Below are 19,177 nucleotides of genomic sequence, written 5' to 3'. Positions count from 1 at the left end.
CTTTTATTTGATTTTCTTCCGTTTGATTGGAGGCAGGGTTTGTGGTTTCTGCTTCCTCGTGGGTGAATGCAGTCTTTGCTTTAACTTAAACAACCTACAATGACATGCACACACAGTATCACAGAAACATTCATTCTGAACTGACCCACTCAGCTTCTGAACTGGGGGGTAGACTTTGGCTCTCTCCTTACAGCCACATACTTTGTTGGTCCGTCTCCAGATTACATATTGTAACGTCTTTTTTTTTCTGCAGCTTCCCAAGAAGAGGCCATGTCACTACGATCTGATTAGTTGCTTTATGGTGGCAGCCTGCATGGTCCTGCGTCAGGGCATGATGTACCTTGGGAGGAGAGAGGGGAGGAGCATAGGTGGATGTGTGTGGGGGTGTGGCTGAGGTGTAAGAGGGCTGATTACAAATGGTTGGTTGTTTGATTTGAGTGCCAGGGGTGGTGAGATCAAGGTGCAAAGATCAGGGCTGTGAGTATTGACCTCACACCTTTTTAGGGGGAGGGGCCAGCTTAATGATCTCATCTTCTGACGGTTGGCGGATGATGTCTTCATTTCCAGGTGGAATGGAGGAGGAGGGAGGGGTGGGGAGAAGAGGCAGGGAGGGGGGGAGACATGCAATAAGAAAATTATAATTCAAACAAGTTGTAGGCAGAACTTCAAAAACAGCAAATCATTTCCATTTTAGCATCTTTGCCTTTCATTTGTAACCAGTTCAGATGGCAAACATAAGTTTCTTTCAGAGCGCTCCCAGTTTTGGGGAAATCTCAAACAAACTCTGGTGAGTGAGCCAAGCTAAAGGCTATTCAGAAGGGGGTCATGGTAAGAGCGATTTATAGCTGTACATATGTGTGTGTGTGTGTGTGTGTATAGGAACATACTTTTCTCTCCTAACTCGACTATTCCTGAGTTCAGTCATATTCTGGGGGCTGGCTGAAAAGCTCTGGCGGGCCGGATGTTGCCCGCCGGCCGCCAGTTGAAGTTGACTGTAGACTTTCAAAGCCTTTCTTTGTTCTTTGTTTTTTGTTTTTAACGATGTTCCGTTAGTGTGGCAAAAATGTAACAATATGCACCCATTTATGAACAAAAATATCTCTATAATGAACTACTTTTCCCTTCATTCCTGGCCCAATGACTGGTAACCACACACTATTTTGTTTGGCCACAAGAGGGCAGAACTTCCCCACATTTGGAAGATCAGTTCATTTACCCATTTCCCACTTTATGCAGCTTCTAATTCTCTCCTCCAATCCAAGTCTCTCCCACTACATTTGCAAGTTGAGGAGGCAATAAACAGACATTGGGAAATAAGAGGCAAAGCGGTACGTAGATGAGAAATGAGACATCCTTAAATAACTGACGTCAGTTCAATATCGTGTGCGACACAGCTGCTTAATCTAACAATTGCTTTGTGAAGGCCTACTGCCACTATGTTTAATATTCTGTCAGGAAGTTAGAACTGTTTGTGGTAAAATCTACAGCAAAGTGTAAAAGTCTTTTGAGGTACTTTTAGATTTAATTGAAGAAATGGGAACAAATGATGTGTCTTTGCAGCAGGCTGCTAGTCAAAAAGTGCCCAAAGACACCATCTAAAACTTGGTCTTTGCTACATTTCCTGTTATGTGTTGCATCTCCAACACTGGCTCAACCCTCGAGTAACGGGCTTTTTTATATATGTGTACTTTTAGCTCATTTCATGATGTAGGATCAAACTTGTCATGACCCCATTAGATGCTGTGAATGCCGAAAAGAATTCACCAAGAATACACCCGTCTCTCCCCTCATAGCTTATTTGGCCACCCTCCTCTCCCCTCCTGGTGCAATAAAGGAATTGAGACATCCTCCAAAACATTTCTGCTCAGTTTCTGGGTCACACGACGGATCAGAGAAGAGACGAGGAGGCATAAATCAGACAAATGAGAGGAGCCTTAGGGGTCTACTACCTTTATATTTCTTGGCAGAGGGAATGCGTGTGAGCTTGGTGTCGATCTCGTCATCCTCAGAGATCTTTAGCACAGTGGTGCGGTACTCGATCACCCTCGTCAGCAGGTCAGGTCGCCGTGAAATCTCAAAGATGTGCTCGATGTACGACAAGTTATCTACATGGGAGGCATCGTGCAACAGTCTTAGATCTCAAGCTGATGTCAGACAAGTCACGTTAACACATGCCAAGACATTTTCAAACCTACTGTACGCTACGCGATTCAATTTGCGTCTCTCACCTTGGGCCAGCTTGTCGTTCTTCTCCAGGTAGCTGAACCACTCCTTGGAGGAGGTGATGTTGTTGCTCTGGTCCTCGGGGATGTCCTCCTTACAGGCCGATTTCAGCTGCTCCAAATCCTCGTTGGTGATGTTTTCAGACAGGTCGCTGAGCAGAGAGCTGTACTCCGCCATGATCTAGTCAAAGACAGACAGGGTTTTGAAGTTTTGAGGGTATCAACAGAAAGAGAGAAACAAAAGACCAGCGACTGAAATGATCCTAATGTTGTCAAACCGCTCAGTGTGCCGCAGCCCACCTACTTCCCAGACTCCACAGTGGAAAAACTGTCCGGCAGTCTAAGCTAATGACAATAGCATACCGTCAGGGTGGGATGGAAAAAGCACAAAGACACTTTGGTGAGTTCACCTGATGCTGCCTTGTTTTGTTTGATAGCTGAAAGAGCAGATCTGACTAGAGGCAAAACACGACACGACACCAGCTTGAACCCTAATTAGGACAGTCCTAAAGGACAGATGTGTCCATCCACCCGGAAAAGGAAGGTTTTCATTTCTCAACAACGGTGAATTCAAACCTGAAATAGCAAATAAAATTCAACTGCCTACAGTCCGGATGAATCTTTTTGTCATTCGATGGCAAAACCCAAACCCACGGATTGAAAGAACCTAACCGCCTGGGTTCCAAAGATCTAAATCTAAAACATGTCAGACACTAATGCTGTTGCAGTGAACCCTGTACTATCCTCAGATCAGACACCATGAGCCAGTAAGAGCATTTAAAAACGTCACATCAACTCACCTCTAATGCAAGCCTTTGTGACTCTCCGTCTCCCTCTAGTGGGCGGATTGAGTTTCTGCGCTACAGTCAGAAGCAGATCTAACTTGCTTGATGATGGGAAACACAACTGGATATGCTGGATCAGTAGGAGATGGTGTGACTAAATAATGACTAAAATTCAGTGTGAAAGACAGCAGATTTGGTGTCGAGTTGGACAGCAAACCCTTCCCTTAGCACAGCCTTTCACAAATATGCAATATATATAACGCTGGGTCATTATTGTAGAATGTGCATATTGTGATTCATATCAGTATATAAATGAGTGTGTATAACAACATTACTGTTTCTGTATTATATCCAACACAAACACTGCTCTGACACTTGTGACTCCAGAGCTCAGCATATCACGTGTCCTCATTTAACCTCAAGATAAGCTTGAATAACTGATTGTAACCGATACTGTAAGTATTCAGGGGGAAGTTACAGTTTTCAGATTTTTGCCCCGAAACAGGAGCGGTGGCTGACAGAGTCAGTACACAAGAATGTAGCGGTTACAGATCGGGCGAGAACCAACAGAAACGAGCGCTTTCAAGGCCGAGGGGTTAAGATTAGCCTCATAAAAGGCGGATGGGGGGGAGTGTTTCTGTGTGAGTGTGCGCTGGCATAAGAGTCGCTTTTCGGAAGCAGGCAGCCAGCGAAGAATTAAAAGAAAAAAGAAAAGAAGAAAAAAAAAGGAAAGGGAGCTGGAAAAACAGTGATTCAGACATGTTGTGAGGACATCTGCTCTGTTCAGCTGTGTCACTTTGGAAGAAGCAAAGAAAATACATCACGAGGTAAACTGGAGCTCCAGTGCAGAATACATCTGATTTCATGCTAATTAGCACGTCTGAATCAAGCTGTTCACATGAACTCTCACATGTAGCTTATTGCATAAATGGGTTTGTTGTTTTGATACACTGCTGTTATGTGTTTCCAGGACAGGAGGACAGCGAGTTAAAGTTCAGAATGAAGCCGCAGAGCTGATGCTACAGATGAGCTTCTAAAAACTGGAGGTCATTTTAATCATGATGCAATCTTATGTTAGATTCATTGTTGATTCTTCTCGTTTAACCCGGTGGAAGATGAGCAAAAGAGTTCATTTTGGAAGAATCAGTTTATTCAGTGCAAATTAACGTTACAGCAGTGGAGAAAGTCGCCTGGTCTGGTCTCACATTTTCAGCCAGTCATCGATGGCTTTGGTTTTGTTCACCAGCTAAAAACTGACTACCTGTTTTGTCATTCTTGCTTTCTAACTTCCTCCTTCCAGAGTTCCACTGCCCTTCCACTCATATCTCTTATCCCATTTCCCAGTTTCTACATCCCGGGTTCCCGTCCTTGTGTCTTAGCCCCTCCCATCCCAGATGGCAGAAGATGAGGTGAGGCTGCCACCGCTTCCGAGTTAGAATTTTGAAACTCTATGAAAGCGGCACGGCCGCACCATCTAACCACGAAACGGCTGCAGTTGAATTGGAAGGCGTCTCCCTCTGGAACTTTAGCGACCCTGGACAATGATACAAGTCGCGTTCTGTGTTCACTCTACCTAAGCGTCCCCATCTAAACGCACAGTCTGTGTCACGGCAGCACCAGCCCCACCCCCAGTCCCTGGCATCCACGCAGCTGGCGAGCGGCTGGCGCTCTGTGCGGTGCATCATGGGCACTGGCACGCAGCTCCGTCTGCCTCTGATCCCCTCAGTCTCGTCACAGATAAACACGGAGAACAGAAAGCCCAGAAGAGCTCTGGGAGGAGTGGTGTGACCTATATAACAGATCCATTGTTACCTGCTGCTTCCAGCAGAGGGCCCCCATTAGCTGCAGAGCATCTTTGGTTTTTTTTTAAAAAAAGTATCAGCATCTCTTCTCCTCACAGGGGGGGGGATATGGACAGGAGGATTCATTCATTCATTCCAAAACAGTTTCATTAAAAAAAAACCTGATTGAGATTTTTTTTTTCAGATTAGGTGCAAAACAGCAGCTAAACGCTGTACCGACAAAAGTCGGCACATCGGCACGTGGTGTGTGTGGGACGACAGGAACAGATACGAGGGCTAATGTGACGGATTCGGGGTCTGATGCGTTTGTCTGTTCTTTGATGGCTAATGGTGGCATTTGATTTGGTTTGGCTTGGCTGATCCATGATCTCAGCCTCAGGGTGAGAGCACAATGATGACAGAGCACTTTTACTGTGTGTGTGAGTGTTATTATAGTCTTAAATGTCCCATTCATGACCTCTCTGAATAGACCAACCTCTTTAATCAACACAAAGCTCTGCTTGGGACAAGCCGGCGATGTGCACCTCTGCTTCTCTGAATACAACAGGGTCTGTGTGTGTGTGTGTGTGTGTGTGTGTGTGCTTGCGCATCGTGGCGATCGTGGAGGGATGCTGACTGAAGGAATGAGTGTGTGCCGGCCCCCCACAGCCTCCTCTCTCGACCCCGGTCGCCCTGACTGCTCCCTGCTTTGCACCACAATGGACTGGCGCTGCTTTTGTGTACTTTTAAAGGAGAAGGGGAAAAAAACCACAACAATGGATGGAATGGCTACATTTAGTGTTTTTTATCTGCCTCCTTCATGTTTTTTCTCTTCTTTCTCCTTTAACCCTTTCACAACCACCACTTAAAGACGTCTCTGTTGGGAAATGTGCAGACGTGGCCGTTGTTCTTAAAATACGTACTTTTTATCCTAGTGTGCCACACCTGTGACCAGCCGAGCATGCCGGGGCGAATCTCTTTGGCCAGTGTGACCACATCGTTGCTCTATAGTGAGGTGAAAAAGAAAGTACACCCTCTTTCCAGTCTATGTTTTTTTTTGTTTGTTGTTGTTGTTGTTTTTCTTTTTCTTTTACATATTAGGGTCTTTGGACTGGAGTAAAAGTTTTCTCTGCCAGAAAGAGGCGTAAACAAGCGGGAGCATGAACATTGTCACACGTGTTGATTCCAACACGTTGACCAAGCATGCCAACTATACTACCATCTGATTTAAAACGGAGTAAAGACCTAAAACTGTCCTCACAAAGCAGTCAAAAGTCTACAAATGCTGATACACCAACAGTTTTGAAAGACTGTATGACAGACTGTTAGCATTAGGTAGCCATGTTTTAACTCAGACATGCCTTCAATTACATAAACCAAGTCTGCATGGCCCAATGTCCCCTGTTCTACATGCTATGGAGTCATGGGGTGTACTTAGTTTTTCCACACATTACATTTCAGGAGCTCCAATCCCACGACTAAAGGACCCTGGTTATGACTTACTATGTGACAGTTATGAGGAGGATGGCCATCATTTTGACACAAATAGGGTTCCATACTTGACAAGAGGTTCCCATCACTTCCTTGGCAACTGAGGCTTGCTGTTGCCTGACAACAGATTTCAATAAAAAAAATAAATGAATAAAAAAAAGATACTTGCGCGTGCTTTGAAAAACGGTCACTACGATAGAACAGACGCAGACGACCAATGAGATGCACGCGTTGTGCGAAAACGATAATTACCAGACGGATCAGGTGTGTCGGACACACGATATGCCAAAAAAAAACACAAAACAGTCAACCTTTATCACATGATGGACTGTAAAGAACAAAGTGATCGCCTTCATTTGCCTAAGACTCCACGTATCGTAAAGATGCTTAAATGTGTTTACTAAAAGGAAGGAAGATTCGTATTCCCAATGATCTGCATATTGTGGCTCGAACGAAAAGAGTCTGAAATCCCTTCAAACTGCACCCCCCCATCCTCCCTGGTCTCTCCGGGACGAGCCTGACACTGCTCCCATACATAGCGACCCACTGTGCTTCACATTCTCATGAACACAAACATGCTTTTGTCTGCTCGTTCCTCTGTCTGCGCTGCCTGTGTGTGTGTGTGTGTGTGTGTGTGTGACAGAAAGAGCTACAGAGCAAAAGAAAGCGCTGTCACTCATGCTACCATAATGGAGTGAAATGGCCATGTCAGCATAACTACTTGATAAAATTACATTTTTAAACGGTAAGCAGAGGTAGCTTAAAGCAAAGAAGAAGAAAAAAAAGCATTTCCACAAACGACTGCGAAGCAGGAAATGACCAGAGACTAAAAAAAGAAACATTTCTAAATATCCAGATCGCATTTGTGTCATCTAAAACTCGAAATCATATTCCCATAATATGGCATGTCTGCTGGAATAAATGTGGTTATTTTGTGCCAAAACATTTGGAGGAGCAGTGCGGCTATTTAAATCGTCATCAATCTGCAGTCTGTTCAGCAGCTTGCCGTGACCCATCTCATTTAGTGTTCACCAGGAGGCTGGCCTGGTGATCCCTGCTGCCATTAAGCTCCCTCTCCACTGCATGGATGGACTCCAAGTCTTCAACTGCTGCCGTGGAGCTTTTCTAGGATATCTGCCACGAGCTGCAGGGCCACTTCAGCCAGAGCTCGCAGCAGGTGGGATCATGTGACTCGACACCAAGCTCGCTGTCACAATCACCGCAGAAATGTGATCTCCTGGAACTGAAAGGTCAACTGCAGGGGATGCCAAGCAACCGCCGCGTTCTTTTGTTTCCTTTCCTTTTTGCATGATGCCATGTGCATGCATAAAAATAACATCATTAGGGTCTGACAGGCTTCGACGCCATTGAGCTGTGGGCCTACATGGAGGCCAGTGCGGGGTCCCCCGTCCCAGTGTCTCTCTGAACCTTAACCTTGTAAGGTTAAGGGGGTTCTGCGTAGACTGGAAGTGTGACAGCTCTCCGATCCACGGGATAACAGACTTACTGGCGCATACATCAAAAACTGCTTGGCCCTTCAACTGTTTGCAGAGGAGCCCTTCATTCAGAGCGCAGCATGAAATCATTATTTCATGAAACCTCACCTGTTATAGTCGTGGATCGAATGGGGAAGTCTGCCGAGCAGAGACCTGTCGTGCACTTCCTGTTTTGGGCCTTCATGTTAAGCCAAGGTAACCACATCCTGGATTGAGGTTTTAGAGAGACTGCATGTTGCTTCCAGCGCTGGTTTTGCATGTGTGCAGTCATCCAAAGTGAAACAAGAGTACGAATAAAGCCCTGCAGTTCAGTGATACCAAGAGCCTCTCTTCTTCCACGCAGACATGATGCAAAGCTACGAGCCGTATTAGTGCAACTCGACAATGAGGGAAAAAATTAAAGAGAAAAAAAAAGAAAAAAAGTGCAAATTTCTATTTTAAGCCACAAAGAAAGCCAAATTAGCTGAGCTTCGGGTGGCAAAGCGTGTGTTTTTCTTTCAGTTAAAGAAAATAGGACACCATCTCTCATCATTACTCCCTTTTTCTTGGTGTTTACAGCTTGAATTACTATCGCTCTGATTCAGTAGTTCTGCCACTACTACACTCCCACAGATCTCGGTGTAAATGGAAACCGAGCAGTCTCTTCCACTCCATGACTAAACTGTTAACCCCCCCGCCCCACACACACAACCTTTACTGCTCTGCTGCTTTACACTGTGCAATCACACCATTATCCAACCAGACATGACCCTCTGTTGCACCCCGGCTGCCATTTTCCCCTAATTTCTGCCACCTCGCACCTTCATTTGTCTTCATCTTTGTATCTGGCTGTGGACAAAGTAGCAGTGGTGGATCTGAATGTTCATTTAAAGACAACAGCGCGGCCCTGAGGCACAACGCTCACAGACAAAGACGTTACGAGGAGCGGATGCAGACGGCCTTGGTCTGTTATGAGCTCTGCTGAGAGCTTGAGCACCGACACATGTCAAACTATGGTCTCGTTTTTTTGTTTTTTTTCCCCAGCTCTCGCTTATTTCTCCATTTTCTTTCAGTTCTCAGTCACGCTGATACTTATCCTGCTGAGTGCCTCTCTTTATTGAGACACAGAAACATCCGCACACACCACAACCACCGAAACTCCATTCACTCTCCACACTAATGATGTTGCCATAGATACCAGGCCCGGCTTTGCCTTTAGGCCTGGAGACTGTTACCTAGCGACAGGGCCGAGACCCCCCCCACACACACATTTGAGCTCACTTTGCACCTCTCTCAGGATAAAAGCCCCCACACCACGATCACTGACACACCTGTCTGCATTTGTGCACGATTCATTTAAAGTTACGAGTTAAGACTTTGAGGTTTTTCTTCATCCTACTGTTGACGACATTCTTAAAAACACGGTGATGCCGTTTTTAGAGAGTGCCGGATACACGAGTGGGGACAAAGAGACATTCTGAGGGTGCTGACCTCTCGACTGTCATGTGATCAACGAATATGCTCACACGGTCTCCCTCCAGCTGTCTCTTTTTAAAAAAAATCAATTACAGATAAACAAACAGAAGCACACTCATCTTCAGACACACACAGCACCGGCTTGTGCTGGACTTCAGCGTGGAGACAAGCCTTCACATTTCACCATAGCAACCAAACCACCGGGATAGCGGCTCAAAAAAATCTCTCCGACTGAGTTCTGGAATGAACCGCAGACTCTTCTCAGCACAAAACATCCCAACTTTGCGTCTGGCTTGCGTTTGCCAGCTCTCCGTTTCCTTTGTTGTCCGTTCCCGGCCCCCTCACACACACGTTGTCTTTTTACTATAAGCCCCTCGCTCATCTTTCTCAGGCTGCATAGTTTCTCAGCTGCTTCAATTAGTGACAGTCGAAATTCAAACTGACTCAGAGTGTGATCTTTTTATTAGAAAGCGAACACCTTCCTAGGTGTACTGCGATATCACAAAGCCTGTTTCCAGCATTTTTAATGTCCAAAAGTACAGGATTAGCTTCAGGTGGAGGCAATAAAGAGTGAGACTCCGGCTCCACTTGGCGTGAGCAGTCAGTCAGCTGTGTGATGGCTGACAAACATTCCGCTGCTTCTAGCTCTCTGTGCAGAGTCATCATCATCCTAGGTGTAAGCATAGCTGAATTCACTGTACAGACGTAGTCTGTAGGTTATCTGAATGGTCATTTTATCGAGTGACGGATCAGGTTAAAAAAATTAAATTAATTAAAAATAAATAAATAAATCAGGATTTTATTAGAGCAGAGCGACATGTAGTCTTAATGGGCTGATTTTCGCGCCTGCTTTCTAAAGTATTTCTGAAAGTTACGTGAGTGTGAGGAGTTTTATCAGGAATTCAGCTATATTGATGACAAACTCACACTCTACCGCTTTTTCTGCCCATTTTAGTCCGGTTGTGCTTATACATGTATGAGGGATTCACTCCCCAGTGGGTTATCTAGCCTGTTTTAAAGAGGCTCCATTTTTGTACAGTTTCAGCCAGACTAATGTGTTTACACACATTTTAAAAGTCCTGTTTTGAAAATATCCGTTTTCTGTCCAGTTCACTTCTTACTATTATCACCATATTCGTTTACAACTGGGTGTGCATTGGAGGGACTTTCCGAGAGCCTGTGAGGTCCACCGTCCACTTTTGGGCAAATCATCCATTTTCCCTGCTCTCCTTATTGGTTTCGTAATCTTCTCCTGAACACAATCGAGTAGTTTTTATGCCCCAAATAGAGTGACAACACAGAGTAAAGAGAAGGCAAAAAGAAAGTCCAAAAATACCTGCACCGACCCTCGAACTTCCAAATGTCGCCTATCCAGTTTCAGCGTTTATATGTTGAACATCTATAGATGCACCACAGGTGCAATTCATGCTGTCAAAAACGGTATTCCACCGAAGTGAGCCCGTAGACAGATGCTCATTTTACAGGCTTTTTTCCTGCAATGACGTGTGAAAACGTCTGCTGAGGACGGCTCTTCCATGGAAAGAGGCCCCTGCTTCCTTTCTATCAACTACATGTGTTGATATTCCCTGTGAAAAAGAGTGAAAACTTAAAGTATATGGTATTTAAACTACTTAGCACATAGCCAAAACAAACATTGTAAAGTCTGCCAATCATCTCTTACTCAATCGTTCCATCAGTTTCCTTCTGCTGGGCTGAGAAGAGCGGCGTGTCTCTAGCATGTTGGCAGAATCTCTTAAACATACCTTAACCACTGACATACTTGCCTAATCTCTTTCACACTCTTTATGTTTCTTTGTTTCACTCAGATGGACAGAGGCGGAGAGTGGGAGTCCCACCCACACTCCATCTTTACATCTCCCATGAATAACATCACAAAAATCTGTTCAGCCAAGTATGGCAACGTCTATTCCAACCCAGTGCTGCTTTTATTCCAAAAAAAATTACACCATTACCTGATGTAATCATTCTCCAATCCAGGCAATGCCTTTTTAAAGCGTACCGCCGCTCGTGTGATCTTAAATCTCTCTTAATCTGTCTCATACCTCCCCTTCTTAGTGCAACAAAGCACGCCCCACCTTCTCTCAGGATCCATCTCGCAGGAGCAGCAGGAGGCGGGGAGGGATGGAGTGGGAGGCAGAGGAGCTCACAGTCGAAGGTTGCACTGAACGCTCGCCTCCAAAATCTACTTTGCAGGTCAGAAAGCCTCCCCAACCCAGATAGAAATGAGCATCGCTGAGCGTAACTAATTGCCTTTTCTTCCAAGCATTTCCCTTCAGCCCACATGCTCGGGTGTTTTATTCCTCCACGTGTTCATACTCTTTAATTATAAAACACAATGCAAAAGAATTAAGCCGAAGGAATGTGGCTAAACTGATCGCGAAATAATCTTTAAAGAGACGGAACTCCTCGCTGATGTTAAAAGTTTAATTAGAATTTAGAAACATTACTGGTCCCTCCTGCTCATCTTGTACTGCTGCCTAATGCAGCAGAGCGTCACCTACGGAAGTGACGACACGCCCTGCCGACTGTAAACAACGCATAAAGCGCCACACTGACTACGTTTAATAATGTTTCACTGAAAAGCAAAAACCCACAAAGGTGTCCAATCCTTTCGGTTTATTGCACCTACATTAGATTTAGCTCCACCATTACAAAAGGCGCTTCTCTCGTCTCTTGCCTTGTTGTATCCCGAGGTTACGCTTGTTAGATCCTCTCTTTTACGCTCCAACTCCTTTATGATGTAATTATTATATCTTTAGCACATTTTCATCATCACAACCTGATTTTCATTTGTACTAATGTATCTTTAAGTCATGTTTATTCTAGTTTACTAACTTATTACAATCAATTCTATTGATTGAAAGGAGCAGTGTTTGGGATTTAGTGACATCTAGTGGTTCATCTGAAGACTGCACTTAACTAAATACCCTTTGCCTCCTCCTCCTGCTGCAAATGTTTGTGGGAAACTATTATAGCAGCTAAAAATATCTGGGCTGCTGTCTTGTCTTAATCTTGAGATTAATTTTTTTTCTTCTGTTTGTACTTTAAAACTATCAATGCATATTTTTTTCTTCTATGTACTGATGCTGCTGTTGCAAAAATCTCCCCCTATGGGGATAAACAGTCTTGTCTGTGGACATAAATGACTTGATCTGAGGTAAAAACCATAGTTAAGAATATCATTTTACATCTCTGCCTATTGATCCCTCTAAAAGTGACAAATACTGGAAGTTTGAAGTCCATTGCACAAAAGCAAACAGTTTTCCTACGATGTACTTAACTAATCAGGGACGTTTCCACAGTTGGATGCTAAGGTTGGCTGAAGTGAGTCATTAAGGACGAGGTAATGGTAGCTTTCCCATTTTAATAGCAGTACTTAACTGGATGTGGGCGTTGGCGTGGTTTGCAGCAATAATTGAAAAAGTTGGTTAAACATTTTCGGATCCAGACCTCTATGGTGGCGTTGCCACAGCCAGAACGATTTATTACATCTCTCAGAACTATTGTCATCACCTTTCTGTCATCGTTTACTCCTTCACGCACACATACATACAAAGGGAAAAAATCCCCTGAAAAGTAAGGGGATCCTTCTAATTGGTTGTTAAAGGATATGAGGGTTTTCCTGCTCAAACTTAAGCTACAATTTCCCTTTTGTGTGGGACTAGTGTGTGAGCCTCCTAAAGATTTTACAGCTGCTGCCATAAAACTTTGTCCTAAAAGTATGACTGGACGTGAAGCAACACTATGAATATAGTGTCTCTTATTACTCTTATTACTCACTGCACTGATACTACAGCCATGTGTGAGGTCAAACCTAAGGTTCCCTCAGGATTTAGGAAGGAGCAACAAAAACTAAATGATGTACACCTTCTAAGAAGTTTATCTATGCGTAAACCACAGCAGAATCTGACATGACACCCTACTAAGGCTGGGACATTGATCAGTGCTGCAGCGCTGCCTCCCTGCAGGTTTCCAGCATCCAACATCAGACAACAAACGGACGCCTCCTGCAGACAGCAACCCATGTGGAGGAAGCGCCGTTCGGGGTGGACAACCAGCAGCAGCTTTGCTGCAACACCGTGGCATCTTCACGAGCTGCATAATGACGGCGCGCTGTTAGCATGCAGCTGTGCCTTTTTATCTTTGTATTTCTACTGAGTCCGTTGGGAGCGAGGTCAGTCTGTGCTTATCTTGGCTCCTGTTCAGTCTCTGGAAGTCACGTCTCCAGATTATCCCGCCGGTACTGACGAAATGAAACGAAACGCTGCAATAAAGCTCTCCTTTTCACCATGTGGACATCAGGGAGAGACATTAATAAAAATGAATTGGGCCCCAATAACTTTGTGTTTGGAAACACCACAAGGCCGTAAAACAGAGTTCTCAGCAGGCGTCTCCTCATAGCTTTCCCTGAAATTAAGGCTTCTTTGGCGTTTTGTTTTTTAAATGTTGCCTGACCACAAGGGAAAAGTGTTTATAGGTGTTCAGAATGGCCACTCGCAACAGCAGACATCGACAAGCTTGGCATCAAGCAGAAGGAGGAAAAGACGAACCCTGCCCATGACAGTAGGGTCAGGATAAAGTGATGATTAAAAGGATTTAAAAAAGAAAAAAAAAAGCTTAATCATCCAGGCTGGCGATCGTTACGATGCAAAGCCACGTCTTGGGTTCCTAAAGCAAGACAAAGTCGGGTCTGTAAGATACCAGTTCTGGTAATACGTCCAAGCCCAGTAGATATTCTAAATTCGCTGATGAGCTTCCTAAAAATCCTCTCTGTGAATATGAAATGTGTTCAGTAATGGACACATAACCTAATGGGGAGGCACTCAGCAGGACTGCTTCCTGTTAACAGACATCCTGTTTTGCAAAGGCAAGTTTCATTGATGTGGACTTCAAACCAGGATGACATTTATGCTGCTCGTACAAGATTTCATTTGACACGTGGTATATATCGTTTATGCACTCACACACACCACAAATTAAAACCCAATCTCGTCTAAAAGAGCTTCAAGATTATTCCACCTCTCAAGATCCACGTCACTCTTTCAACTTTCATTGTTCATCTGGGCTCTGCCATTATGTTTCCCTTTGATGCATCCTAACTCCTCTTTCAGACTTCCTGGACACGCTCTTAAGTGTCATCACAGGCGCACATTTTTGCCGGGAAATATTCTAATTGATTCTCAACAATCTTACTTTGATCTCTCCCTTGTTGGGAAAGCTGCCCTCGTGTTCTCGCCAAACAAAACACCCCGTGTTACGCCATCTCTCCTCTTTTTTTTTAATTCTCTCCTTCAAATGCTTTAACTTGCTTGTTTCTATTTCCCTCATCTACTCTTTGCGAGTCCGCCTGCGTCGTTCTCTGACGTCCCGAGCGTTTTTGCATGCTGTGGAAGAGATTCCCTGCCCTGTACCAAAGGATTAACCCCTCGCCTGGCCGGTTATGCTCACCCACTGCAAGCCTCATCTTTCAGGCCTGGACAGTGAAAAGACAAATGTTGAGAAGAGAAAGAGCGATTTTGAGCACAGGATTACGGGATGGAGGGGGGGGGGGGGGGGGGCTGGTGCTTTTCCTTACAGACGGCCTCACATCCAATGAGACAGAAAGGACTGCCAGCACTTATCAGTTCAAAAGCCTTGAGCGAGAGAGAGAGAGGGAGAGAAACAGAGGGAAGGAGGAAGCGCTAATCTGAGGAGAAGCAGCAAAGCACCAGAGAATATAGGCCAATGGCCCATTTTTCACTGAGCAGAAAAGAAGATTGGCTGTGTGTAAAAATAGAGCCTCTGATTCAGATATTTTCATCTTTTTTTAAACAATCTATTGGTCTGAGCTTTTTAAAACCCTCTTCTCTCTCATTTCATGGTTTTATTTATTGGATTCCCTTAAAAGCTTCATTTCAGCAGCAGCCTGTGGCATTTCAAAATAACATCATACTGTAAACGTCAGTTTGGCTCCTCGTTTGTGGAAAAATGTTTGCAGTTTAGGGCTGATCCTGCATTTCACTCAAGTAAGCTTGTCTGTATCGATAATGAGTCGGCAGCAAAAGCTTCCAAGGAGAAGAGGCCACGAAAAGAGGGAGAAACAAACCAAAAGCAAACAAATATAAATGTCTGCGCTGCATTTCATAGAGTGTAGTTCTTCAGCTGACTGATAATATAATGATATTTCCATTACAAGTTGACCTGCCAGGATAAAAAAATAATTACATAATCATTTGACTTTACAGTTAGAAGCTTTTCCCTTCGTAAAAGTGCTAGCTAACTATATCCATGTTGCTTTTTTCTATTGGCAAGTTCCTCCTCAGGTGTGGTTAATTTCCAACAACCGATTATCTCGTGCTGCAACACTTGTCTTGACAGAGGACCACATGTGGCATAGTTTGTCTGACAATTAACCATTAAAAATGGCTAAAATTACATGATTGGAACAGCTGATATCCCCGGGGGAACTCTGCTAGCATTCTAGCTAGCATTCTAGCTAGCATCTGTTGCATTTCTTTTGGTCAAATAATCCAAAAAGAGGGATTACATCCCTAAACACAATTTTTTTTCCTTTTCCTTTTCCAGCCAAAGCCTGACAGACCGTGCTCCTGCTAAGCAGTACTGGCAGCTGCTTGTCATAAGAACAAAGAGATTTTTTTGCTTAGCGTTAGCCAAGTATTTAGACTGCTCAGAAAAAGATGGAACAGTCTTTTTTGCTTTGGAAGGGTAGGCTATGAGTTAAGTGATGTAGCCTGAAGGATCCAAGTAGCAGTCATGACAAAAGCTGGTCGAACTGTCTCAAATACAGCAGTAAGCAAAGAGGCTTCACATTTTTTCTTTACAATCTCCTTTAGCAAAGCAAACACGGGAGGTTGGGCAGCAAAAGTGAGCAATATCTTTCTCTTTTGTCAGAATCAGCTTCATTTCGCATAGACAGGTACGTAGAATTCTTTGCCGGCAGTTGTTATCTCTCACAAAATAAAAAATTTAAAAAAAAATTGTGGTCTGTTCTTTACTTTTCAATTACCAACATGGGGTAACATCTTATTCTTTGTGTTTTTTATAGAGATAATTTAGTCTCGTGGTGGTGCTGTCTTACCTTCATGAGTTCACAAACAAGGTAAAAAATTAAAAAAAAAAAAAAAAAAAAAAAAAAAAGGTTGAGTAATAGACTACAAGAGTTTCTTTCTTTTAGTATTTGACCCTTGATCTTTTTCCCTTTAGTGATTGCAATAAAACTATCCCCAGCCTGTACACAGCCCAACTGTACCAACATCTGCTGCAGAAGACCCGAACAGAAGCTCAGACAGCTACGACATCATTTAACCACCGAGTGTTGTGATAGATTTTTCTTCAAGCAAAATAAAGCATCAATTCAGACAGATCAGTTACTGTCGTCATATTCCTGTACTCTCCCCTCAGTCAGTGATCTCAGGCCGACATTGACTTTATACACAATGAGATAAACACATTTAATCCAAGGCATTCGTCAAAACTCGAATAAATCAAAAAGTCAGCATGGATTAAACTAGACCGTGAGTTGAATGTGAAGTTGATGAAGGCTTGTAGAGGGCTGAAGGTTAATCCCGCCCTTTTGATAAAAACAACAAGGCTTATTTAGCACCCTTATCTTCAAGTAGAGCCTCTTTCAAGGAGCGGGTTTAGGAAAAGAAGAGGATTTCAAACTTGATCATTTGGACTTGGATTCTCGGGGGATAAATCCCAAAAATGACCGTGGAACAGATGCAGCATTTGAACCTTTAGAGGCACATTTTGGCTCGTAGCTGAGGCTTCTGCAACAAACCAAATGAGAGGGAGCTGAACTGAAATGTCTTTACTCGTCTGTTCGAACATCTCTGCGTTTGTGCACCTGCAGCTGCATGCGGGAAGTTGTGTGTGACACGAACGCTGGCATTTTATCTCACACGTATTCCTTCCCCTGAGGAGGCAGAGCCGACAATCCAACGATGCACTCACACACAAACACTGTGGGCACCGGTGCATGCGTCCTGCATACAGATACCCCCCCCCCCCCCCCTTTTTTTTTTCTCTTGTCACAAGCTTTGGCAAAACAAGAGGGTAAAGGTCACTGAAAGAGGAAAACACAAGAGGGGACTTTCAGCTGCTGAATCTGGGATAAATTCAAACTTTAGGTGTTAAAGAACGAAGATACCTGGATTTCCTGTTCAGCAGTGGGAAAAAAAAAGACAATGATTGATTAACAAAAGCTTTCTTAAATTTAAACCAACATCATACACTGCATCGTGTCACAGAGTAAACCCCGAGAGGCCTCACAGCTCCTTAAATCTGTCTTTCCTCCCAACAAAATAAAGACATTAAGAGGTTAGAATAGGATTTTGTTGCCGTTTTTTGGTCCAAAATTAAAATCAAGACAAATTAGAGCTGTCAGATATGCGGTAGGGACATTTTCAGGGCCGAGGTGAATGAGAAAAACAAGATTTTCTGAGGAGCTCCAGGCAGTGTGTGCTTCGTGCCGTGGAGACCTGGCCGCGGCTGAACAGCCCAGGCTTTACTTCCTGCCATCGCCATGGACACACTTCCTGGCCCCAGGTTTAAGTCAGCGGAAAAAACAGCCGCCGTCAAGGGAGGCAGGCAAAAAGGAATAAAGACAGAGAGGACTGAGACGGGGAGAGCATAGAGGACGTACGGAGGAAGAGTGGGGGGAGAAGCAGCAGCTGGACTTACCATCGGACCCAAAACTGCAGCTAACCTCCGTCTGCTTTGCTCAACGCGACCCTCTTCTTCGTTCAATTCTGCCCCCCCCCGGGACTCGGCTTTTTGAACCTCCAATCAGGCAGATCAAACGGCATGTTCATCGAGCCTTTCTTGCCCTGAAGCTTGTTTTGTAAATAAATCAGTTCCTGCTAAGTTCTCATGTTTAATTTTTCATTCTCACATTTTGGGGCCAGATTTAATGACTTCACCTACATAAAGTAACTTTAAGGGTTCAAAAGTGGATCTGAACTTCTGTAAGATGCAAGCAGACATGAAATGTGTCAGAATACACTGAAAAACTGCTTATAAAGTAATCCCTCAGGCCAGTATTCATCCCCCAACTTTGTTACAAACTTTTGTACAACGTAAAGACAAATCTTCGGATTCTAACCGACAGTTTGATCTCAGTTAGTTTTGAGGGGAAACATAACCTTGCCTAAGAGCCTTTCTTTTCCATCGAGTACACGAAACTGTCCAAAACCAGAACCAGCTGATAATATCTTTGAGCGAATGCCCATATAGTTGCGCGAATAGGAGCAGCTGCAGATGTGTGTGAGCTAAGACCGATAGACGGAGCGTGGAGAGAATGAGCAGCAACTGCAGATGGCTTCTGCTTTGTCTTGATTCTAAAACACGTCATTATGGCAGCGGAAAAAGACCAGATGATCATGACTAAAGCCAGAAGCAGAGAGAGAGAAAGAGAGAGAGAGAGTCCAGATGTGGCATTGGAGATGCTGAAAAAGAAACCGGCTGCGGGAATGCAAGAGAAATACTGATGTGTTACTCTAATCAGAGCAAAGCCTCGTTTGTCTGGGACACCCCTCACGATTTAGTCACTCCTCTGTGAAATCGGTCAGACCGAACAGCGTGCTGCTACTGCACCCGCCATCAGGTCCAAATCCTGTTCAAATCCCGCTTCCATGCGGCTGAGCTCACACCCGCTAACCTTCAGCACCTGAAACATCGGCACAGTCAAAGGTCATTAAAGGACATTCAGTCTAAGCTTCGGTGTAGGTTTTCATGTTTTTGTTTGGTAGAACTATAAGGAAAAAGAAAAAAATAAGCTTTTATTAAGTGTTTTGATACTTTTCGTCCATCCTCATGTTTTCACTTAACGCCCTAATCGTCCTCTCACTCCCATTTGCGTGCTGGTCAGCTGCTGCGCTGCTCCTCGTTCCGTCTCACAGTCAGAAGGCAGACTGTGGTGAACC

The 19,177-nt window shown here is 44.2% G+C and overlaps 1 protein-coding gene across 1 annotated transcript in view; it reads right to left on the bottom strand.

Moving 5' to 3' along the window:
* Positions 1-394: 394 nt before the first annotated feature.
* The window catches only part of LOC140282232 (astrocytic phosphoprotein PEA-15), a 37,923-nt gene continuing 19,140 nt past the window's right edge, over positions 395-19,177 (bottom strand). The window contains exons 2-4 of the mRNA XM_072376824.1: positions 2,229-2,403; positions 1,950-2,105; positions 395-555 (exon numbers count right to left, since the gene is read on the bottom strand). Coding sequence (XP_072232925.1) covers positions 491-555; positions 1,950-2,105; positions 2,229-2,400 — 393 coding nt within the window. The 5' untranslated portion in view covers positions 2,401-2,403 and the 3' untranslated portion in view covers positions 395-490. The remainder of the gene's footprint in view (positions 556-1,949; positions 2,106-2,228; positions 2,404-19,177) is intronic.

This window comes from Leuresthes tenuis, unplaced genomic scaffold, assembly GCF_036924035.1.
Source record: "Leuresthes tenuis unplaced genomic scaffold, fLeuTen1.0.hap1 SCAF_22, whole genome shotgun sequence".
Lineage (NCBI taxonomy): Eukaryota > Metazoa > Chordata > Actinopteri > Atheriniformes > Atherinopsidae > Leuresthes > Leuresthes tenuis.
Note: the sequence above shows the minus strand (reverse complement) of the source record. Positions and strands in the feature narration are given on the sequence as shown.